At 44.9% G+C, this 25,444-nt stretch overlaps 1 protein-coding gene across 1 annotated transcript; it reads left to right on the top strand.

Annotated features, from left to right (window-relative positions):
- Positions 1 to 14: 14 nt before the first annotated feature.
- NOM1 (nucleolar protein with MIF4G domain 1) lies at positions 15 to 16,472 on the top strand. Its single transcript, XM_068934281.1, is given in 12 exon segments — positions 15 to 54; positions 57 to 919; positions 1,735 to 1,859; positions 2,807 to 3,002; positions 5,022 to 5,345; positions 5,762 to 5,872; positions 6,663 to 6,830; positions 7,447 to 7,568; positions 11,412 to 11,544; positions 11,905 to 12,036; positions 13,185 to 13,294; positions 15,410 to 16,472. Coding segments are annotated over 12 exon segments (2,487 nt in total). The 5' UTR covers positions 15 to 29; the 3' UTR covers positions 15,588 to 16,472.
- Positions 16,473 to 25,444: the final 8,972 nt, after the last annotated feature.

Below are 25,444 nucleotides of genomic sequence, written 5' to 3' on the forward strand. Positions count from 1 at the left end.
CGGCCCGGCAGGGGGCGCTGCAGCGCGAAATGGCGGCCGCGCAGCGGAAGCGAAGGGTCGGCCCTTCCCCAAGATGGCGGCGCCCAAGCGCGGCGTGGCGCAGGGGAGCATGAAGCGGGCGGGCCGGGCTGCTGGCCGCCGCGGCGGTGGTGGCGGGAAGCTGGACCGGCTGCGGCTGGCCGTGCAGGAGTTCGTGCAGGCAGCCGGAGACCAGCCGCCGCCGCCGCTGCCGTCGCAAGGGTCGGGGAAGCAGAGCCGGCGGAGCCGCCGGGACGTGAGGAAAGAGAAGCGCCGGCTCAAGCGGAGCCGCCGCCGCCTCCTGCGTCGCGAGGAGCCGGGCGAGGCCCCCGCCGCGCCGGCTAGCCGGGCTCCGGCCGCCCGCCCCGCAGCCCCGTCCTCGCCCCTCGCTGCCGCGCAGCAGCAGCGGCCGGAGCCGCGGCGGCAGAAGGCGGCGCGGCCGCCAGCTTCGGTCCCCAGCGCGGCGGCAGTCGCCTCGGCGCGGAAGCGGGCCCTGCTGGAGGCCAACGCGGCGGAGGAGAAGGAGATCCGGCGGCTGGAGCGGCGCCTGGGGCTGGGCAAGCGCCGCAGGAAGGCGGCGGAGGCCGAGGCCGCCGAGCTGCCGCAGAGCTTCGTGCGGGACGGGCTGGGCTACGTGCTGGGCGCCCTGGGCTCCCGGGCTGCCCTCGCCGGGCTCTACGCCAGCAGCGACGAGGAGAGCGGCGAGGAGGACGATGAGGGGCCCGAGGAGGACGATGAGGGGCCCGAGGAGGACGATGAGGGGCCCGAGGAGGACGATGAGGGGCCCGAGGAGGAGGTGGAGAGCGCCTCTGACACATCCCAGGAGGCTGAGGCGGGAGGCCGCCGGGAGAGCAAGGGCAGCGGGCCCTCGTCCCCAGGCCCCGCAGAGCAGCGGGAGCAGGTACCGGCTGGGCGCCAGGAGCCACGGCTGCCGCCTGGTCAAGGCCCGGCAGGGCGTTGTCGTGGGCGAAAGCGGTGCTGGGTCCAGCAGCCGCTGCTTGTGAGCGTTTCCAGGTCCTAGTAACAAGTATTACTTGCTAAGGGTAGGGTTTCCTCCTGTCGGTGTCGTGGCAGGTCACACCCGAAAACAGGAGCTCTGTGGCCTTGTCCGTATATAGAAGATCAACCAAGAACAGAAGGAAAAAAGGAAAGTGGCACTCTCCCTGATTTAGACCTGAAGAGCAGAGACTTGGCAAGATTAAGTGCTTCTGCTATCGCAAAGAGCTTATGTTAAAGCGAGTATTAGTTGCAAACTGCAGTGTTACTTCCTCCAGGTGTCCCTAGCAGTTCTGCGTGTGTTGGGTTTTGTAGTGGTGTGTGGAAGAGAGGGAGCTAACCCAGTCAGTTTGCCTGCATGGTACTAAATTAAACTTTTAGTCTATCTGCAGCTGAGGCCTTCACCTCTGGAGGCATCCGTTGTCTGCCTGGGTGATACGAAGAGCTGAGATGTCAGCTTTAATAACTAACATAAAGAAACATTCGTGTAAAGGGAAGAGGATTTCGCTGCCGTCAAGCTCATTGTAAGAGATAACTTGTTGCATGCTTTTTCTGTATGAGCTTGTTCCTTTAGCGGTAGTTACTGGCTGGAAGAACGCATGCTTAGCTGAAAGTTTGGTATGGTAAATAGAAACGTGTTCAAATAGAATCTGCGTTCCAATATTTCAAATGCTATTGTCATCTGCTATCTTAGTGGTTTTTTTCTCTTTTCTCGGTAAGAGTCATAGTCACGGTGCTACAAAGTATGTCCCCCCTCAAGTGAGAAAAGCTCAGGAGGCACTGGATGACAAAAAAAGAGAAGAATTGGGAAGGCTGAAGAAAATGGTGAATGGTCTCATTAATAGGTAATGCAATAAGGACAAGTTGTTAATCGTCGGTTCTATGTGACAGTGCTCATCATTCAAGGAAAAGTGGCATGGATGTGACTTCTCTCTTTGCAAACTGATTTTAAGTTGGCAGTCATGTCTGCCATCCCTAATGATAATTATCTTTGGTAGAAATCCTTCAAAGTTGGTAGTTATAGAAGCTGAAAAGGTCAAAAATAAATTTAAGGTTGGGTTGATTTCCACACACCTGTTGCCTATCAGTGCTGGGTATAATTCTCTACGTGTCAGTAGAAATGTGCCCCTTGAATGTTAGATCCCTACTATGTACCAAAAAAAACATGATTTTTTTTTTTTGTATTAAATCGGATTAAAATTTTCCAGCTATGTCTCTAAGGAGGAGCAACACTACATAGCTTAAACTACTGAAGAACAGGAAAAAACAATTACATTTCGATATGTTTTAGCTTTAACGTGTTATTAACATATAAAATCTATCAGCCTTTTCTTTGGTCTGTGTTATAAGTTCTACAACCATAAAATACTGTGCAGTTTGTTCATTCACTTAGAATTTGCCATACCTATACCTCATATGTTAGAAAAGCATGAAACATTTTCATGCTTACTTTCTCTAAAAAACATGATGTACCATAGTTAGAACTGCTAAGAATAGAGTCTATTTTTATAGGGCTACACAGTTTAATAATAAGCCTCTTGACAGTGCTTTGCAAATACTGAAGCTGTTATGGTTTCACATGTCAATATTTTCTAAAGAAAACAATTAAATATTTGCTGCTGTTTTCAGGTTAGTGAACAAAAAAAAATACAAAAGTTCCCTTTCAGTCATCTTTTCACTGTTCTTAAGCTCAAATAGTTTTTCTAAAAAGCAAAGCGGATTGGATAAAAGTTGTGGGACTGTGTGGAGAGAACAGTAAGCTCTTTGGATTTTTTTTTATTTTTCTGACTAGGTTGAGTGAACCAAATTTGTCCTCCATCAGTGGACAGCTGGAAGAGCTCTATATGGCCAACAGTAGAAAGGACATGAATGAAACTCTGACAGATATTCTTATGAATGCTTGTGTTACTGCAGTTGCAATGCCTGCAAGATTGATGATGGAGCATGTCCTTTTGGTCAGCGTTCTTCATCATACAGTAGGAATTGAGGTAATTCTTGTGGTTGGGACTGACTTTGTTTTATGATGCATATTGTGCATTGTTTTCCTTGATATTTTGTTCAGATGGTCTTTTAATTTCTGCTTACGTGTCACTATATAGCATCACTAGTTGAGTTGTAGCTGTATTTGTAGCTTATCAGCTAGGTATTACCAAGTTGACGTAACAGACTTGATCCTTTTTTTTTTGATCCAACTAATTTTCTCCATGAATTACCACTTCTTCGTTGTTACAAAAGCATCGCTTCTTTCATTAAAATCATAAATACTTCTTTTTGTGTCCATTTATGGTGTTGAATTTCTTTAAGCTTCATGTTTTCTCATTCTTAATTACACTAATGCATTGCCGCTCTCTTGCATATATGAGACCATCATTCTTGAATTGTATGTATGCATGTGAGGAAAGCTTTGCAGTTACAGAAACCCCTTTACGTCAGTAGAGATTCTTTAAAGCCCAATCATGTATATTGTCGTTATAAATGAATGCAGAACGTCACAAGTCTCAAGAAGTATGGCAAATCTAGGGGAGTTTTTTGCACTTTTAAGGCTGACAAATGACTGAGATTTCATTTACTAATAAGAAGTAAGTAGTAGTGTCGAAGGCAAGATTTTTAGCTAATTTCAATGCAACATCTCTCAAGAGATTGAGGTGTTTCAGCATGATGTTCCCATCAAGTTGTATTCTCATTCTACATTGAGAGAACCATGATTATAAGAGCCAATGCAAAAGATGCATCAATACAAGTTCTTCAGTTTGTATGTTGACCTGAAAGCACCGTATGTAATATCAAATGGATGCAATTGCAGCCTTGTCGTTAAACTAAATTTTTGTTTGCCTTTACTGCTTGAAAGGCAATTCTGACTGCAAATATGAGAGGGTGTTATAACACTGTTTTAATAAGAGAAACCTGACCTTTTCAAGAGCTGAAGATGTGAGTTTCAAGTTGAAATTTAAAAATACCTAATAATAGCTGATATTCAGACCATCTTTGTACCACTGACTGTTATACAGCCTTTGAGTCTGCAGTATTTGAATACGTTATAAAGTCCAATTTATTTTTTTGGGTAAAGTAAACCTAGAATATGAACTGCGCAAAACTGCGATAATGTAACACAGCTACATTTAAAATTAGTTCAGGCAATGGAGAAGTTAGGGATCCAATAGCTCTGTTTCTGTGATTGTGCAATATCGCTGTTGGATAAAGCTTAAACCATTCAGGACTTGTAGTACAAGTCAGTGCTGCTGTGGGGACTTCAGCTTTATGTAAGATCAGTTAGCAAATGTTAGCACAACAATAACGGTTGTGTTTTTTCTTGTTTTTACCTTAGCAGTAATAAGTTGATTACCTATCTAAATCTATTTTGGTATACTTCTTCTTTCAGTCTTTAGCATCAGTTTTCTCTTCATAACTACAAAGATGGAGATTCCAATATTTTTTTCCAATTGTGTATCTGACGTTTGGCTAAGTCTTATTTCCACTCTAAAATCAGCCTAAATTATGGTCAGCAACTGGAAAAACTTGCTATGTTGGGGGTTGTTTTACGCTTTACTGATTTCTTTATTTAACAAGGAAAAGAAAATTTATGCTGAACTCTGATGCATTTGATTTTTGGATATGCAGCGGTTAATGGATGAATGACTAGCAGCAGTAACAGCATGGGGACCTGACACCTGGGGCGATGCTGCTGTGGGAGTGAAAATTGTGTATGCAAGTACATTCTGATAGATGTGTACCTTGATTTCATAACGTTTACTTTTTCTACCTAGATTTTAAAAGGCAATTGAATGGCACATGTGTGGTATAACATACACTTTTAGAAGATGTCACACATACAGCTTAGATACTATTTGTGAATTTAAATGCAGAGCATTCATATTGGTTAAGAGGAACAACAATCTTACTTTAAAATTAACATTGGTGTTGCCCCCAAAATGAGTGTTTTTCAGAAGTTTCTAAAATCTACTAATGTTTAAATGCTTTTTTTTTTTTCTTAATGGAATTATCGATAGGTTGGTGCTCACTTCTTGGAAGCTGTGGTGAAGAAATTTGATGAACTCTATAAAAGTGATGCTGAAGGGAAAGAATGTGAAAATCTATTTGCCTTGGTTGCCCATTTGTATAACTTCCACGTAGTTCATTCCCTCCTAATCTTTGATATTCTGAAGAAGCTTGTTAGCACATTCACAGAAAAGGATATTGAGTTGATTTTGTTTCTTCTGAAAAGCGTGGGTTTTTCCTTAAGAAAAGATGATCCGTTGGCTTTGAAGGAACTGATCAGTGAAGCGCAGAGCAAAGCAAACACAGTAGAGAAGAAACTTCAGGACCAGACTAGGGTACGTGTGTGTTAAGATTTTCTATTCTGAATAGACTTCAGTTCTGAATAGACTTTAGTAAGTGCTTGGTTAAATATGTTAATTTAGGAACAAGTTTCTTGCTATACTCTAGTTAGATTCTAAGTTACTGTTAGTATCCAGTTATTGTGTTCAGTTACTTTGTTCTTTAAAAAAATGTTGGCTGAGGCCATGTATTTATTTACTTAGCCGATTAAGCCTTGAATTGAAACTTGAACACGAATGAAATAATGGAAATTAAAGGAAACATTGCTCTCTGAGATTTAGATCACTGGAGCACAACGTACGTTGCCAGCTGAGCTGCTTATTCTCACAAAATAGTGATGTCAAAGAACACTTTCCACTTTAAGTAAGCTTCTTCAGCATATAATCCACAGCAGCATTTCTCTTGCCAATAGGTTCGCTTTATGCTAGAGACTATGTTGGCCCTGAGGAATAACGATATGCGTAAGATTCCTGGTTATGATCCTGAACCAGTTGAAAAACTCCGCAAATTGCAAAGAACGTTGGTAAGATCTTTCTTGACGTGTGTAGTACAGCTGTTCTTAAGTCATATGTTCAGAAGTAACAAAAGTAATATATGGAGACTTGATGAGCTATGAATATCACTTTGGAATTCATTTAACACTCTAAAACTCCTTTGGGGAAAAAAAAAATCACTCTTTAGATTGTTCAGGTTGTTTGGGGTTCTTTCAAGGTGTCTCAAACAACCCGATATAAAATGCATGACAGTAATTTTCTGTTCCATTGCACTGAGAACTAATTCTTTGTAACTAGACTTGAATCTCATTCTAGACTCCATGTATTTGCAACCTGAAAATCGCGTTACGTATCAACGACATCTAGAGAATTTTAGTTTTCTGAGACTCGGTACAGGTTTGGCAGGCTGGTAATAATAGGTCAGACAATTTTTTTTTTTTTAACAACTCTTTTAGACTGTCTTGTTGTTACTACAAAACTTACTACAGTTTTATTATGTTATTTGATCAGAAGTTTTTTTAATAGGAAAATCAATTTTTGGTGTTAACATAAAATTTGAATTTGGTTGCTTTTTAATTGATGATCATTCTAAATTTCAGGAGTTTCTAAATATAGATTTAAGCAACTTTTTGTATTTGAGAAATTCGATTATGTGGAAGACTTGTACGTTCTTTTCAGTTTGTTGCCTAAAAGAAGAGGTTGTGAGAAGCAACATGTGAAGACCTTTATGGAGATTAAGTCATGCTGTTGCCCTGAAGTATGTTCCTGAACAAGTGCTTCAACTAAAAGCTTCTGAGTTTTTGACTTTTGTTATTCAAGGTTCACAACAGTGGTTCCGGAAAAGAAACTCAACTCCGTGTCTCCCTGGAATCTCTCCTCAATGCCGATAAGGTCGGTCGCTGGTGGATTGTAGGCTCGTCCTGGAGTGGAGCACCGATGATAGATGGTACCAACAGCAAGACTCAGCAAAAGTTGCGTATAGGAAAGGTAAATCCAAGCAGTGCTAGTTATTAGTCTTAGTGTTGTCAGTAGTATTTGAATATTCTTTGTACGAGTGGATGAGCTCGTTTCAGAGTCCACCACAAAAAAATCTTGATGGACTCTTGTAAGATTAAGCCTTTAGACTGCAAAAACCTACTCTTAAAAAACTGTGTGCACGTCCTTCCTGAGAGCTGTTATTACAAATACTGTAAGTTTGGTTCTAATCCTGTAGAACTGCAGAAGTAACTTCTTACATGAAGTGGAAGAGGAGACTTTAGAGCAGATTGGTAGCATGAAATCTCACAAGGCAGTGTTGTGAATGGGTGGCATATATCTAAGTGGATCCTAAATGTAGTGTGGTCACTTACCTTTAGAGAAGTACTTCTTAAAAATAATTGGCACAATTGAACTAGATCTCCCTAGTTGAAAGCCAGGTCCTGATGATGCATGCATATCTGCTGGATGAAGCCTGAAGTCCTGAGAGCTCAGGAGTTTTGGACTGATGCTTCACAGTTTGCTGGAAGTCTTCATCAATGGTCTTACTAGACGTTGCGCTGAATTTGCTTTCTTAAAGCAAGCATAAATAAAATGGCATTAATTTTTTGTTTATTTGTTTTTCCAGGTGAGTTCAAAGATAATGGAGCTTGCCCGTAAGCAGAGAATGAACACTGATATCAGAAGAGGTATATTTTGTGTCTTGATGACAAGTGAAGATTTCCTGGATGCCTTTGAAAAGCTTCTAAAGTAAGTGCACAGTAGGACAGAGGAAAGCCCAGAGCTAAAAAGTGTTACTTGGGTTGGAAAATAAAATATTGCTGGTCTGGTGCAGAGGGAATTTTTGCAGCTGCACTTAAGAGCATATAACTGCTAATGCAATCAAAGGAGTGCGTAGCTTGGCATTCACGTGCGGCTAGAGTAAAAAGGTGAGGTGAGGTGGGGGAGCAAAATCCTGATGTGAGTAAGGACTGCTTAAGGAGCAAGAGGCATGTATGGCAGTCAGGAAAGGAGTAGCCCTTGTTATTGTTGCTCGTGTTTAGAACTGTGTCTTACAGCATCTCCTAACTTATGGAGCCTGTATGTTTTTGCAGTGGAGGTGGGGATCCCAGTTCAGCATATGCAACTTTATTGCAGGCTTACTACTTCATAGAGACAGTCCCTAAGCCCCTTTTGAACATCTCTTGGTTTTCTGGCTGGATTTCCTTACTGCTGCCACTTGCTTTACTCCTTGCCCCCTCTTGCTGCCATGGTAGGACATCTTGTAGACCTCTGTCCGTACTTGCCTCACCTGGTAACGTTTTAGCACCTCCACTTCCATCCTGCAGAATTTTTTAGCTTGGGATTTGCTCCAGAGTCGCATCTTATGTTAAGACTGGTTCCCCTGCCATTTGGCAAACAGCTCTTTAGAAGATGTGATGAGGGAAGAGCTCAAACTAAGCTATCCTTTGTGTTTGTCGGGATACCAGTGGTAAGTTTGTAGTAACTGAGAGCAGAGAGAGATTAGGTCTGGACTCTTCTGTTCCAGCTTTGTAATTCAAGGGAGTTATCCTACCAGGATGGCATGCAATTACTTAATTTGCTAACCAAACCAAAGCAGACTTTGTAATGAAGTCAACTAATATTTGATTAAATGCCACTTCTGCAAAACACAGCTTGGATTTAAGACTGTGATGGAGTCATTCCAGTATCTTAATATGGCCTTTTCAATTAAATTAGCTGCTGCTGCAGTTCTTGCCAAGGCATGGTAGTTCAATTTGCAAATTGATCCTTGACTCTTATCCTTGCTACTTAAACTAGTATACAAATCTGTATACACACAGGCTTGGCAGAAAAACTGTGTCTGCAGATTGCCTGGTGTGTGTTGGAACTGACTTTTACACAGCAAATGCACAGAGAGAGGAGTTCTCAAATCAGGCCACATCTGGCAGAGTAATGGAAAGTACGCAGGACTGTCAGTAAAGGAATTAAAATTGTAGTGTGGACGTGCTTTCCAAAGTGTATGGGAATTTATATTCATATGTTTGGTGTCAGTCTCTTGAGGAAGCGCATGAGAAATCAGTACATTTTAACTGTGCTTGTTGACTAATCTGCTGCTAGGTCTCTGGCAGAGTTGAGATGTGGTTCAGTAGCAATTCAAACCATTCTAAATCCAGGCTTCGGTAGTTTTGCCTGTCTTTCTCCTCCTTCCAGCAAATGAAAGCGATCAGTTTGTAGCCAGAACAGCTCCCTGAAGTGCCTCAACCTCTGATTGCAGAAGTGCCAATGTGAAGGGAGGGTTGGGAGTGTGTCTGGAGAGAGGGAGGCTTGATCTGTTTATGCAGCTGAAAGTCTGTATTTCCTTAACAAACCACAAATCCATATAGGGGAGGGAATGAATGCTTCTTAGGTTTGGTGGAGAGGGAATTTTTTAAGCTACTTCAGAGTTTCAGAGTTTGAGAAAGTTAGCGTTTCACAAAGAATTGAAACGGTTGTAGAAGTCATGGATATCCTGTTGTAGCATGTTGCATAATTCAGGATTGTGAGTATGTGATTAAACCTACTAAAATCACTTGAATAGACTTTAAAAGTGTCTGGAAATGTTGGTATTTTTGATCTTAGAAACCATTATCTCAGCCTTCCACTAGTGATAGCTAACCTACTTTAGAGGCATTTGTTCCATACTGGAGGGAAATCTTTTTTTTTTTTTTTAAAGTGGTCAAGACACAGAACTGTGGTCGTATTGCACCTTACAAATGACCTGATAGGTGAAGTGGCTGTAGCTTCTTTTTCCAAGATTATTAGGCTTAGCAAATCTTTACAGGTTTATGATGGCGCTAAGCATTGGAGGAGGAAAAAAAAAATCCCGACTCTTCAATTCCAGATGTTTAGGAATGTCGGGTTTGAAAAGAGAAAATACTGCTAGGTCTGTGAACTGAAAGTAAGAACAAAATTGAATATCAAAATATTAGTTTACTTGATTACAGCCATCTGACAACGTGAATATTTCCAAAATAAATAAGGTGCGGCAGAAGTGATGAGGAACGAGGAAAAGTAGAATGTACCAAATTAGTGGCTGAGTTGTAATTTCACAAGTCATCTATTAAATGCATGTGAGATGGCTGAAAATCTATGTGGGGATTTTTTAGTGGGAGGGTCCCCCAAAAAACTTTAGTTGCTCTGTAACAAAATTGGATAGAACTTGGCTGATGGGAGAGCAAAAGAATAATAACAGTACAGGCCTGGCACTTACAGTGATGCTTTCTTTTTGAAGAACGAAGCTTGGAGTTGTTGCTGCTCACTAGCAATCGACCTAGAACATATCCCAGATTTTGATATTGTAAAACCTTAAATTCTTTTTTTTTTTTTTTTTGGCTGAATGACAATATTTTCTTTATAAATCTGGTCTGTATCTATGATCGAATGCAATGACAGATGTCTGGAGGGGTACACAACCAATGGAGATTAGACACAAGCTCTGACAATCTGTACTCTGCAATCTGTAGATGAAGTTCCAGTGGAGTCTAATTTACTTAGAAAATACATTTGAGTTTACTAATGCCAGATGAAACTTGAGCTTGAAGCAATGAAAATAATTGTTTGACATTTTTCAGATTATAATATTAAGCATTTTTAATTTTAATTGGTTTTAATGCTGCCAAGCATTTGACGGCCCTGGAAGCTAAAGCATGTTATTCACAGAGCAGGTGCATTATGAGTTAGTTACCGTTTCTTGCCAAAGTATCTCAGTCCTCTTTAAGACCGGTCAGCTATTAAGTGTGAAGGCTACTCAGTCCTTGGCCTTTATGCTGAGACAGCCAGCAGAGGTGCTCATGGATACTGATTGTTTTCTTCAGGATTGTTTTTAAAGGTGGCTTGAAATCTCTAACTGCATCGTCTTAGGCTACTATCAAACAGTCATGAATTTCAAGTATTATCTAACGTGGAGTTGAATTGACATAGAGATGAAGAGAGTCATATCGCCAATTAAATAAAAAATAAAACCTGAAAATGTTTTTTAATCACTATTAAGTACCACAGAAGTGAAAAGTCCTGGGCATATGTTTTCCCCTAAGGGGCTTATAGTGATCCAAAGGCTGTTTTTCTTTCCCATGACCACAGGTACAAGTGTGAGGTAACCAAAATAGGATCCTACAGTTTTTGCCTCACTATTTATCCTCTATATTGGTTCACTATGTTGCAGTGCTTGCTGCAGTACTACTGCAACTTTCAAAGGCTAGAGACTTTCAAGTAGGGACTGATTCCGTGAAAGCAGGGCCCTCTTCTCTGTTTCCATTTGTGGAGAGGTACAAACATGCAGTGGGCTCCCACGGGGCTGATTATACTTGTACTGTTCCGCTCCTGTCCTTGCAGACTTGTTTTTGCAGCCAGTCCTTTAGCACTGATGCTACTGTAGCGTTGCCATACAGGGATGCTGGGTTAGTAATCTTAGTAGTTTGTTTCCGTTTGGTGTTTTAAGGGCTTTGTGACAGCTAGAATTGAATGCAGCCTTTTTTTTTCCTGTTATTATTCTCATATGTTCATTGTAGCTCTTGCTTTGTGGCAGTTTTTTTTCCCTTACTAAACTATTTTTATTCTCTTACTGAATTTTAGGCTTGGACTGAAAGATCAGCAGGAGAGAGAAATTGTTCATGTTATCCTTTACTGTTGCTTACAGGAGAAGACGTATAACCCTTTCTATGCTTTTTTGGCTAGCAAGTTTTGTGCATATGAAAGACGATTCCAGGTGAAGAAAGATACGTGTATGCTTTGTTGTAGTGTCTTTATTGTGGTTAAAAACACAGTCATTACATACCTGAGGGCGGATAGTTGCCTATTTAGATCTTGAGCCTGGCCAAAATTACAGTGGCATACCTGTGCCTTCAGTAAAGCATGCTCATGGTCAGACCTAAGTAGGAAACAAGATAACTTCTGCAACAGGTTTGCTTCTTTCTGTTTTGCACACTTTAAAATAATTGAACTGTCTTACTGAACATCTCTTAATCAGGAGGGTGTTTGTAAAGAATAGAAGGCAAAAAGATTTTGTTGTGTCATTACTTGTTTAAACAGTTGCTTGATTTGTAGTGTTTCCTGTTTTAACACCTAGATGACATTTCAGTTTAGTATTTGGGACAAAATACGAGACTTGGGAAATCAGACAACCACCGCTATCTCCAACTTGGTTTCACTATTAGCTCACTTGCTAAGGACAAAATCGTTACCACTTTCAATTCTCAAGGTTGGTGTATTTCTTTGCAAAACGTTTCTGTGCTCTACTTGCATTTGCTAATTATGTGGAAAATATATATTCTCCATTATCTAGCTAGTAATTTAGCTGTTTATGCTCATAGGCTAAGATGAAAGCTGTCCTAAAATTGCCAACTTCATAAATGTTTTAATGTTCCCATTGATCACAATAATGTTCCCTAGTAATCTACAGAAAAAGGGGGGCTGGGGTGACCCAAGCATATAGAAATCCTGGAGAACATGGTGCAGAAGCATCCTTTTATAAAAATATCAGGAGATAACTTGAGTCTAGTGAGGCCTCAGTAGCTCTGACTTGCCACCGTCTGTGCTAGTTCCCAGGTGGCTCCTGCACAAAAACTGGCGGGGGGGGGTTGCCATGTGACCATGTGTTCCCTAATTTGGGAAGGATAGTTTTGCTGTATTAATAAACCCAGAGAACCAGCTTGGGCTAGGAGTTGCTCCCAAACCAGTAAAACACCTTAGAGCAGTGCAAAAGATGGTACAGAGCTACAAGCGGTTCTGTTGGTGCTGATGCGGGATTTGGATTTGACCATGGCTGTTGCTGAAGGCCGTGTTAATGAAACCCTAATGCTAGACCTACAGGGGTTTTAATGGTTTGACTACCCTGTATCATTCCATATGTAGAGCAGTTACAAGAGTGTTGGTTTTGTGCTTTTTACAGCATCTAGATTTGGAACTAAGACCCCTACATTAGCAAGCTTTGTCAGTGGATTTTACGCCACACTCTTTAGCCTATGTTGATCTTATAGAACAGGCAGAAATCTGCTGAGCGCTTGATTTCGGAATGAGCAGTGTGTAGAATTTATTTCAAAAGAGTAACTGAAACGTATTAAGCAGGCAACGTTCTACATCGTCCTCAATAATTTTGAAGTATATATCTCTCTGGAAAAATATATCCTGGTATTCTGGTACTAGTGGACAGGTTATTCTTTAGAAATGTCATTGCTTGCTTATTGTTTGGCTTTAGGGGGCAATGTTCTCACCTTACTGTTCTGTGCTGAACTTCAGACTCAGTATATATGGGAGGCCAGTCCATGTGCTAGAAGCTGCTTCTTGTAAAGAGTGTTAGGCTGTTTGAAATACTTGAATTGTTAATCTAATTCTCTCTCTGTTAACTAGGTAATTGAATTCAGCGAGCTAGATAAACCCAATGTTCGTTTCTTGCGACAAGTATTAAGCATGCTGTTAATCAAAACAGATGCTGAAGATCTTAGTGACATTTTTGGGAGGTAAGTGATCAGAGAGATCCCCGGGAACCCTTGGTGGATAGTGATTAAACAGATAAGAGGTTTGCCTGTTTTATTGGGAGTACACAATACCTTTTCCAAATACCAACCATTCATCCCTTAAAAGGCAAGGGGTGGGGGGGAGGTGTATAATTTGTACTTATACCAGACCCTGTACTAACACAACTGTGTAGAATTTTACACAAAATACACTATGTGCAAGCCTTATTTATCATGTCGGTCACTGGACTCTCATGAGCAGAGCTCTGTACTTAGCTGCTTTCCTTATTGCTTTATCGTCTGTGTGCAGTGAGGTTCAGTCTCACAGCAGTCTTTGGCTCACAAATTTATTTAGTGTAGGGAGGGGGAAATAAAGAAATGCTAATGAGGGAAAGATTAATTTTCTTTGAAAATAACATTGTCCGGATATGTTTTTTATATGTGGGAAGGGGTCCTTTGTTAAATCCTTCTCCAAAGTGATCAAAGAAATAACAGCTCTGCTGAGGAGGCTAAAATGTAGTTCCAACTCTTCTGTTTGTGGCTTGTAGTGAGTTAAAAAAAAAAAAAAATCGATAAATATCCTCAAGTTCTGTGAAGTTTCCTACAGTTCTCTGAACTCATCCCTAGTGCAGTTCGGAACGATATGGGTCACAAGAAAGCCAGTGTTCTCACATGTACTCCGTTTGTTGTGGAAGCAGCCAGCCTTAATCTGTAACTTAATCCAGGAAGAAAGTTGTGGTGGTGTTTGGGGAGGGAGGACGGTTATTTTTTTTGTTTTTAAGGTGGCTGACCTTTTGTCATTTGTATAAACATTTAGTGTGAGAGCTATAACAGTGGCCTCTGCTCTTTGGAAATAGTTCAACCAGAATAAAATAACTTTTTACTAGTCATCAGGGATTAACTCCAACTGGGTGGAGTAGTTGATGATAAACTGGAGGACACAGCTACTATTCAGTGGCTCCTTGACAAGCTGGAGGTACAAGGCAACAGGAATGGCAAGGTGAAGCAAAGATGAAAGCAAGTCCTGCACCTGGGACAGAGTAACCTCCTACAGCAGTCCAGGCTGGGGACTGATTAGCTGGGAACAAGGCTGCAGAAAAGCATCTGGAGGCCCTGAAGGACAAGAAGTTGAGCACAAGGCAGCAGCGTGCCCTTGCAGTAATGAAGACCAATTGCATACTGGGCTGCATTAGCAAAAGCATTGTTCACCTCTGCTTGGCACTTAATGAGTCTGCACCCCAAATACTGTGTCTGGTGTCAGGCTCTCCCAGCGCTAGAGAGTCTGACAAACTAGGGGGAGTCTGGAAAAGGGTAGCCAAAATGGTTGGGGAGGCTGGAGCACCTAACATACAAGGTGAGGCTGAGGAAACCCAGGGCTTCAGCCTGGAGAGGAGAAGGCTGATGGACAGACTTCACCTTACCTAAAGGAGGGTTATAAAGAAAGTGGAACCAGACTCTTCTCAGAAGCGTGCAGGGAAAAGCGACAGTGATCACAAAGTGCTGCAGGGAAGTGCTGATTGGGCATAAAGGAGAAGGTGCTCGTAGTGGGAGTGGTCACGGAGAGGAGTGGGTTACCCAGACGGGCTGGGGGAATCTCCATCCTTGGAGATGTGTAGGACTTGAGTGGGTAAAGCTGTGAGCAGCCTGACCACACCTGAAGATTAGCCCCGCTTTAATAGGAGGTTGGACAAGGTGACCTGCAGAGGTTTGTTCTGACAAACTATCCTGTGATTCTGTTGTATTAAACTTGCAGTGTCATGTAAATTTAGAAAAGTTAAGTGATGATGTTTCAACCGTTAGGCTGAAACACAAAAAAGTTCAAACAGGGTGTTTGCCTCACAAAAATTTGGCTGTAGTGTAGTTGTTTACATAAAGCAATTCAAATACTGTAATATTCCGTTTTATTGTTGAGGACCAATTGCATGTAGAGTGTGTCGGGCTGTTTCCCAAACCAGCGTAGACTCACTGTTAATTTGAAAGCCTCTTCAGAAAAGCTCCTTTTACAGCTTGTTTTTTTTTGGTGTTCCCCCCTTCCCCCCAGCTGTATTTGAAGAAGAATAACTTTAAAAACTTGGCTTGGTAATAGACTAATGCTGTTTTTCATCTGTATCATTACAGGATATCTGAGAACCCCAAATTGGGAATGCTACGGGAAGGTTTGAAGCTTTTCCTTACCCACTTCTTACTGAAAAATGTACAAGCCCACAAAAGTGGTGAAGAAGCTAGCTTGTTAAAAGAAAGAGCTGAACTGGCAAGCAAAGCTTTGCAAGCAAAAGAATCCAGACCGAAACTGTAATTCTGTTTTTCCAATAAAACATGTATGGGAAAAACTAGGTCTGCATGAAGATACGAAGCTTTACATTAGCCTTTCAAACCCAAATAATTGAAAGTGAAGGGAACAGTATTGCTGCTAAGGATCCAGTGTTTTTTACGTAAACGGATAATTTGCTCTATATGCTGGTTACAAGTTTGAAGGTGATACGGGGCCTTTCTGAAGAAAGGGGAAAATGCTTTTTTGTAGTGTCCCTTTTTTAGTATATGTAGTTCATGTTGGTTGCTAACACCTAGAGAAGAGGCTGAATTTCTCTTTGATTGAACTCCCAGTCAGCAGTAGTGTTCAGCATTGGCTATTCTAACCTTTCTTTTAAAATAGTTGTTGTTTTAACGTGTAGTGGTCAGTATTCTACAGTTTTAACCAAAGCTTTAGTAACTGATCATTGTACTTTGAAAAAACAGGCCACTAGGTGGCATAACCACTGGTGAGTCAGTTTGGAAGAAATCAACTTTTTTTTAAAAAAGTGTTGAACGTATCAGCTAATTCTGTGAATTATTTACGTGACTGTGGGTCAGGAAGAGATCTTCAGTTGGGTTCAAAGTTAATGTAAAAAGACCTGAGGATCTGACTTTGCCCAATTATACTGGGTTTAAAGATCACAGCGTTGCCTTTTGCTGTTTTAGCCAGCTTTTCTCAGCTTTAAAATTGGAGTTGTCAGTCAATGTTTGTGATAATCAGATTTTACTAGACATAAAGAATATCAGTATCAATCTCGTAATAAGAAAATACCTCCTCTTGCTTTCACCTTGCACTCAGATGTTTAAAAAAAGTGCATTTATTTGTATAACAATACTGAACGGTCTGTTTTGTTGTCTTACAACTACATATTAAACTGCAGTTTTCTGAGAGGGTTGCTGTTTGTGTTATCTTTATTCTAGTGGTTAGTTAGGAAGGGAGTGACTTTAAAAGGCAGGGAAAATATATAGTTTCCAGTTTGCGATATGTCCTGCATCTACATAATCTGTCTGCACTAGAGCTGCTAGCCCTCTTTCTGTAAGCAGTTTTGTCCTCTGTTCAAGGGTGCAGTCACTTCTGGTGCCTCCCAGCTGCATCTGATACCAACTGGTCTGTTCTGCTCCTTTAAATTTGTCCATGTTAGGAGAATTTGCTTCCAGTAGGCATCTACCAGAGATGTTTCAGTCTTGCAGCAAAACAGCTGGTCAAGATTGAATCAGAGAGATGAACTGGGAATACTTTTGCTTGCTCAGTTGAACGAGTAGCCTTTTTAGGAAGAGAAGAGCTCCCCCAACAGCCAGGGAGCTGTTTTTTCTGGCCTTTCCTCCTGTGGGGAGGGCAAGTTGCAGGAACGAAGTATCCTGCTCTCGGAGAGACCCACTTTCAAAATCCAAGGTTACGCTGGCATGGTAACCACTAACCTAGAAGAGATTACTGACGAAAGAACAGAGCAAGATGCTTTCTTCAGCCGATTTCTGACCATTGGCACTTTTTAGGTGTACAACAAAGTGGCTGTTTCCCCTCAGTTAGATCTCATACGCAACAGATGAGGAAACAATTCAGTAAAAATATTTATTTAAAAATCTACCAATTAGTAAAGCTGTATGGGCAGCAGAAGCAGTGACGCTGTATTTGGACTGGACTATATGCTACATCAACCACAACTTTGAGGCATGCATGTGAATAGCTCCTTCACAAACAACTGGGCCAAACCTCATATTTTAATTTTTTGAAGCTGAACACAAGAGAAGAAAATCTGCCAGTCCCTAGAGATTCTGGCTGCAGTGGAACGCATGAGACCTGGATAAGGAAAAATCACTCCTGCTAGACCGCAGCAATCACCTAATTACATCTTTTTGCAGGGATTGAAGGAGACCCAACACCTCAACATGTTTGTGGTTTAATAACAGATAAACGGAAACACATTGCTCCAGCTGGAAGGTGGAGGTAAGTTTGCTCTTAAGGACAAAGCTTAAACCATCTTCCTTGAAATGGGACAAGCTGTCGGTTCCTTGCTCAATTGCTTTGCTTGGTGATCGGAACTGAACACCCTTTGCTGTTGGGTAAAGTCACATAAGTGAATCTGTTCACTTGCAGCTGCCTGAGGCAGCGTGATGCAGGTGTTGCTATGCAATTGGAGGAGATGGTTTCAACCTCAAAAATTACAATTTTTTTTAACTAAAAGTTTCATTAATTCCCAACAACTGGTGCATTTTGTTTTAATTTAGTCACTACCTTCAGCCACTACTTTGTTTCTGGGAAAAACGGGTTTTCACCTTCCTGCAGGTTTTAGATTGGCCACATTTATGGGTAAGCAAATTTGTTGAAAACTTTTTTTTTTCTTTTTCCTTCAGGGAAAGCAACCTAAAAATACTGCCAGGGCACAATGCAGGAGTCGCAGTCCAAGGGCAGTTGCTTTGGGTGCCACATACTGGCACTGTGGTTCAGTGAGGGGAAAAACCTGTCAAAAAGATATTTGACGATTCTTGGATGAACAGGAGTTTCTGCATCTTGGATGTAACCATGTTTGACAATTTTTTGTGTGGTCCTACTAGCTGAACTGCCTCAGCTTGTCTAGCTGAGCTGCCTCGGCTTGTCAGAGCTTGAAGCCTTGGTGGCGTCTCAGCCAAAGTCCATACGTAGCCCTCTGCCATCCACAAGCTGCCAGTCCTGTGGCCTGGTTATATCTCAAGGTTATAAAGCACATATGGAAAGAAAAGCTGAGATAACATTACTTTTTTTTTTCCCCCCCTTCCTCCAGTGAAAAAAACTTCTCACCGGCAAAACTAACAGTACCGAAGCATCTCCTCTTTATAGCAAGGCTGTTGGTGCTGTACGGCCTCCCTGTAACAGCAGCAAGTACAAACGGTGCAAAACTGCACACTGAGCACCAGCAGCCAGCAGAGGCTGCTGGAGGGGTTACAAAAGGCTTTGGCACATTTTACTGTGCGCCACAAAACAAACGTTCGCTAATGTAGATGCACGCGGCACAGTGTTTAGAGATTTCTTCCTGTTGAACGTTAGTCTGTTAGCCAACGTCAGACCTCCGGAGGAAAGGTTCCCGCGCAGCGTTTAGAGATTTCTTCCTGTTGAACGTTAGTCTGTTAGCCAGCGTCAGACCTCCGGAGGAAAGGTTCCCTGTCCAGTCTAGTGAGAAAAATGCTACATAAAATGTCCATGATCCTTTCATAAAGTGTGTGGGTGAGGTGTTTAGTTCTTTGTGAGCCAAAAATGGCTTTGAATTGGTAAAAATAAACTGCACTGGAAGGCCAAGCAGTTGTAGTTAAAACATGCATTTTTGTCTGATAAACTAGTGGAAAATACAGTGAATTTAGATTCATTTTTAGCATAATCTTGCAATCCCCCTTTAAACAAAGTAGTATTATCCACTTGTGGCTATTATTGCCATTTCAATTTTTGTTTTCTTTTAAGCTGGACAATAATATTTTAGACTTTCTCTGGTTTTTGTATCAAAATTAACACAGCGGTGAAGTCTGGTTTTCAGCTTTGGCCCGAGTGTTACACTGATAAATCACACGCGAGCCCTTTTGGCAGGGCTTTAACGCTGCACCTGAACGGCCCCAGTTTCTGCAGGGCGTTTTAACACTAGCGTTTCCCATTGTGCTGCCCGCCGGGGCTGCTGAGTCGCTCCGCAAGCGCCCGCGCCGGCCGCTCTGCCCTGCCTCCCCTTCGCCAAGGGGCGCACCTCGGCCCCGGCCTCAGCGCGCGTCCGGCATCGCTCGGTCCGCGTTGTTCTGCGCGTGAACTTTGTGGTCTAAGAGCTAGAGGCGGGGAGCTGCGCGGTGCCAAATGCGCACGACAGCGCTTTCAGCTTGATAAATACGTTGGGTGTCAGCTCTGATACTCAGACTTTGATTGCGTGCCGTCTCATGGCGGCTCAGCACCTGGCGAAGCCCCTCGTGCCTCGGTACGTGATCTTCTGCTGCGGGAGCCGGTCTTAAGCCCTTGTTTCGATGAGACAATTTGATCTGCAGGGTCAGTTTTCCAAAGGTGTAGTTTTATCTAGTTTGCATTGGTCTGATTTCAGGAAATTGTAGATAGAGGTATGACTCTTTTACCATCTGCCGCTTCTCATGATTTCATCTCCTGGAGGAACTTTCCTTCACTCGCCAGTAAAGCTTAGTTTACCAGGAGGCCTGCAGGCAGTACAAATCATAGCTGCTCCTGTAAAACAGCTGGGCTATCGTCAAATTCTGGGGCAGTCTGCATTCCTCCTTTAAAAGTAAGTGAATTACAGTAGCCCTGCACGAATGTAGCTGCGGGCACAAGGCAGAGTCGGATGTCACGTGGTTCCCCTACTAACACTTTAAGGAAATGAAATAAACATCTACCACCAGTCAGTTTAGAAAGAGCCAGCTGGCACCGAATGTTTCTTAAAAACTTGTGTCGTCGGACAAAACGCTTACTTCACACACATGAAAAACAGCTCACTTCGCGGCAACGGAGGACTTTAAAGCAAAATTCCAAATGGCTGAGAAACGTGATGCAGCTGGCATGGGGGGTACACGGTCAAATTAGAAATAGAGCCCTTTTTTTGAATAGTGTCTTTCAAATCTGTTGTCAGCTAGAAGAAAGTGGTTGTTTCATTTTTCAGACATGAAAGACTTCCACGCCTGGCATGTTTTTCATTTAAAAATCCATTATGGACCTTTTACCAGGAAGACGGTAACAGCATCTTCAAACCTCTCTTGGGGGTGCGGGCACATGCAGCCCCCAGCATGAAATAGTAGGGAATAGCGTTATGCGAACGACGCTGCGGGAACAGCCTTCGGTTACCGTCAGGGGATGGAGCAATGCGTTTTTCTAGTATAGAGACAGTAAGTCAGGATGTGCCTCAGTGTCACCCTACGGGGGAAAAAAAGTCATCTTGATCTCATTCTCTAGGCTTGCATCTTCACAAAATCGTCTCTCCCCCTTGGCCAAAGCCGCAGAGTCTGGATGGATTTTTTTCCCCTTACTCTGTAGTTCAGTTCACCCTTAAAAAGTTGGCCGGACGATGTTTGATTTTCAAATTTTCCGAACTAAATGGTTTGTTCAGATGAAGATGAAACGAAGCCTGTTGGTCTCCTGAAGCTTTTTGGCATGCCAAGGATTATGCAGGTATTGTGCAGCACAGATCAGGAAGCAGGATATAAAGGCATAAAAAGCGACTGGAAATCTTAAATGCTGCCTTCAATGACAAAAGCTGCTCCCTCGCGGCCTGCCTGGAAAAGCTGGAGTCTCAGTGCCGCTTTCTCGTGCACCCAAGGACAGTATCGAGGCTTGAAAGCGGCTGCTGGATTCGAATCCATTCCGTTTTCTTGCCTGTGGCTTGAAAGCAACACGAGAACCAGCTCTCGAGACACCCAACCCACCAGGGTTTACCCGACTGCCCTTCTTTTCTGAAAAGTTACACCAGGTTTGTGAGTTTAAAGTAGCCGTGAGACAGTTGAAGGCTGAAGAAGCAAGTCTTTATTCCTGGCCTGATTTTGCCCGCCTCGTGGACGCCGAGTACTGCCTTCCCCGCAATAGCCACCTCCAGGAGAAGCCAGGGCTACCCAACGGCTGGCGGAGGGCTGGCCGAGGCGCGGGATGAACAGCTTGCGCAAAAGAGCGGGTTAAGGTTTTTCGACGTTATCTCATACCCATTTGCTGCTGAAACCGACCCTCAAATGTAAGCTTTAGGTGTGTTTATCAGTCCTAAAGATGAAGTTCTGGAAGAAAAAAGGAGTGGGGAGAGTCCCTGAGTAGGGTGACAGCAGCAGCAGGAGCCGGGAAGGGAGAAGGAGGCAGCAGAGACAGCAAGAGCCGCTGGCTGAAACGGTTGGATCGCCGCCTTAATTTTCCCTGGCAAAAGCACAGTGATTAACAGCAATGACTGCGGACAACCTTTATGTAATTACTCATTAACATTTCTAAAATTGCACCTCGCTGCTACTGCAATGCATGCTTTATAGCTTCATCATGCTGAAGGCCAGGAAGACTCGTCAGAGCATCTGCGCGGACCTCGGCGCCTCGCAAGCCGTGATCGCGCTGCGGGAACGAGCAGCGCAGGAAAGCCGGCCGCTGGCGCGGCGCTGTCACGTACCTGCCGGAAAGGGCGTCCGGGGATACCACGCGATGGACAGCCTGCCCCAGTCCTTGAGGTGCTGTTCCAGCTTGCGACCACCTCCCCTTCCCCAGGCTCAAATCCCCCCTGGCTGCTTTTTATTTGCTTTTATGGAGATACTACCAGGAACCCAGCTGTATGGGCACAGGGACCCCCCCGTCCCCCTCGCCGCTGTGCAGGGACAGCAGGGACGGCTGAGCTGGAGGCAGCTGCGTTGCCCAGCTCTGCTCTCTCCTCAGCCGCGAGTCCCCCCTGCCAGAAGCTGCAGGCAGCCAAGAACATTAGCAGAAGTCCTGTGCATAATAATTTCAAATAATGGATTAATTAGAGGAAATTGTGATCTGCTTGCAAATGTCCTGCAAGCAGTAAAACGAAGCTCGGCCTTCCAGCTATACGACTCGTTGCAAGTCTCTGGCTCTGCGCTGTTTTACGGCATTTAAAGGACTCGTGCTTCCTATCTGCTGATTTTAAAGACCGGTCCCAGGTAGATGTGACTTGGTGAGACCTGAGACCTGTGCTTTTTCCAAAACCAAGCTGAAAGCCGAATTCTGATAATAGCTTGTGATCAGAAAAAAATCATTAGATGACCACTCCAGCCTCCTCAATATCGCAGGCAATGCCACTTTAATGCCAGCGGGGCCCCAGGACTTTGAGTTAACCTAAAGCTTTTCAGTCCCAAAGTAGAGGGAGCAAGACGGCAGGCACCTGCAGCGTCACCGTCCTCGCGGAGAACTGTTTGGAGGAGACGTGCCTACACAACCCACCACTCCTCCAGGCAAAAAGATGAGCAAAACCTCCCAGAAAAGACAAAAATCACCTAAACTCATCCGGGACATCCCTAACCCGCCTTAGACATGGCCCTGATCACATGAGCACTAGTGAAAAATAAAAAATATCGCAGTCACTGAGTACCTCTCAGTCCTTCACTCGCTGTTGAACTCTGGCCGGACCCGAACCAGCCGTTTGGGGGAGAAGGGCTGTAGTCCTGTCACCGCACGCAACGCCCCAGAGCGACTAAGGCCCGGGGACGTTCATCCCTTCCGCTATTTGCTCTGTGCTGCAACGGGTGGGATTCAAACAGCCCCCCAAGAAACACCTTCCGACTCGCAGAAACTACGTACGGCTCCCGAATTAAAAATTAGCGTTTCTGCTTGCTCGAGGCATCACGCGGCTGCCCGGCACCTGCCGAGGGGTCTGTGCGTGCCGGCGGGCGCCTCGGCTCGGGAAGCACCCGGCCCTCGCACCTTCGGCAGGCGCGAAGGGGACCGGCTGCAAGGAAGGACGGAGCAAGGTGCAGGGTCTTACTGAAGAGTGGAGAAAAAACTGATGTTACTCCCTTCGTTTTGGATGAATCTAACAGTTTGGACTTCAGAAATAATCAATGCGCCTTCTACCGGTGAAGTGTTTTGTTCCCACAAGTTTCGTGGAGAATTTGAGGGGGATTATATATTTATGGTTTCCCATTCGAAAGACTTTTAGCAGCTTTACTTTGGACATATGGATCCTATTTTGGTCCTTTTGTTTTAGCACTTAATGCTTACAAAATTGCCGGTTAATGACATCCATGCCTAAACCATGTTGCTTTTTAAAGTAAAATTTCCACCAAAGGTCCATGTCCATACTTACCAGGGCCCAATATGCCGGTGAATGTTTTGAGAGGCTTGTTACCTCCCATGTCCGGGGGCAGGGAACCCGTCGGAAAATGAAATCACAAACCGGGGGGGGGGGGGGGGGGGGGCAGATTAAACCCTCGCTGGCCCTGCCCATGCTGGGGCCGAGGCCAAACGGCCCCATTGCCCCCAGCAACGCTGCTGGGCTGAGCGCACACCAGGGCACCCTGCGACGGGGTGAGGGGGCACCATGGGGTTGGGTGCGAGGGCTCTGGAGGGGTCTGGGTGCAGGGGACAGCAGCAGGGTGTTGGGCCACCCTGGGAGGTGGGTGCAGGGGGCCTGGAGTTGACTGGGGCTGTGCGTAGAGGGACTGGGGTTGGATGTGGGAGGACTGGTGTGGACGGGAGCATGGTGCAGGGATCCCGGGGTTGGATGTAGGAGCTCTTGCACTGGGTGCACAGGACCAGGCTGGGTGCAAGTGGCACCCTTGGGCTGGGTGTGGGGGACCACGCGGGCTGGGTGCCAGGGGAGTGGGGCTGGGGGCAGGGAATCTGGAGTGGACTGGGGCTGTCTGCAAGGGGACTGGGGCAGGGTGGGAGGAGATGCAGGGCTGGATGTGGGGGGACTGGGTCAGGGTAGAGCGCCCCCGGGGCTGGGTGCGGGGGGATTAGGGTGGACTGCGGGAGGTACCGGCGCCGCTTTGTTCCTGCCCAGCTGGGCAAACCCGCGGGGCGCCCGCGCCGCCGCCGCCGGGCCGGGCCGGGCCGGGCCGAGCCGGGAGCGGAGCGGAGCACCCCCGGGCCGGGCCGGAGCGGGCTGAGCTGGGAGCGGGGCGGAGCATCCCCGGGCCGGACTGAACCCGGAGCGGAGCGGAGCATCCCCGGGCCGGACCGAGCCGGGAGCGGAGCGGAGCATCCCCGGGCCGGACCGAACCCGGAGCGGAGCGGAGCATCCCCGGGCCGGACCGAACCCGGAGCGGAGCGGAGCATCCCCGGGCCGGACCGAACCCGGAGCGGAGCGGAGCATCCCCGGGCCGGACCGAGCCGGGAGCGGAGCGGAGCATCCCCGGGCCGGACCGAACCCGGAGCGGAGCGGAGCATCCCCGGGCCGGACCGAACCCGGAGCGAAGCGGAGCATCCCCGGGCCGGACCGAGTCGGGAGCGGAGCGGAGCATCCCCGGGCCGGACCGAACCCGGAGCGAAGCGGAGCATCCCCGGGCCGGACCGAGCCGGGAGCGGAGCGGAGCATCCCCGGGCCGGACCGAACCCGGAGCGGAGCGGAGCGGAGCATCCTCGGACCGAACCGGACCGGGAGCGGAGCGGAGCGCGGTGCTCACATTAACGGGGCCCCGCTAATCACCGCGAGCCTCGTTACTTCAAAAGATCGTGGGAAATCCCGATTAAAAGGCTTTTCTCCCCTCTTGGGATCGACACCTTTGAAGCCCTTCCAAACGACAACGAGAATGCATCTACCGCTAAAAGACTGTGTCTATATTTTAAGTGAGTTTAATTTCATTTTTTTAGTTCCCCTTTCTTTTTCTTCTCTCCCCCCCCCCCATCTCCTTTCAGTTTTGGAAACACCTGGTAAGTTGTAAAATGATTTACGAAGTGAAAGTGTTAAATGAGGCCACCAGCTGTAAGACTGACAGAGCTTTATGAGTTTTATTAGGTGCCCTATTATGGAAAATAAACTTTAATCCGTCCATAAAAACAGAATCTGAAAAACATATTTGTCCTTGTAGTCTGGAACACTGAAGGTATTCTTGCGAGACGCTGGGCTTGAAAAAGATTAATTTTATTGAGACAGACACAATACACCGGTAGGACTTTGATACAGAGTCCATGAATAGTTGCCTATACCCTGCAAGGCTATTTTTCATACGGTCCAGACACGTTTGGACACACGCCTCTTAGACATACAGTGAACGTCTGGCCCAATCGGGGCACGTTTCCCAGCTGAATTAGCAGGCGTTTCGCTGCAAACTAATGGCCGAGGGGTGATCTTTTGGGGAGGATCTCAGGTAGCTCCGTATTCTTCAGAATGATTACGTGTCTTTCGCACTGGCTTGTTTTAGGTATTTTTAAGCGTAAACGGAGAGGCAAATCCTACTGGAAGTGACCAGCTTGTACCCTGGGTTTTCTGG

Source organism: Struthio camelus, chromosome 2 (genome assembly GCF_040807025.1).
Source record: "Struthio camelus isolate bStrCam1 chromosome 2, bStrCam1.hap1, whole genome shotgun sequence".
Taxonomy (NCBI): Eukaryota; Metazoa; Chordata; class Aves; order Struthioniformes; family Struthionidae; genus Struthio; species Struthio camelus.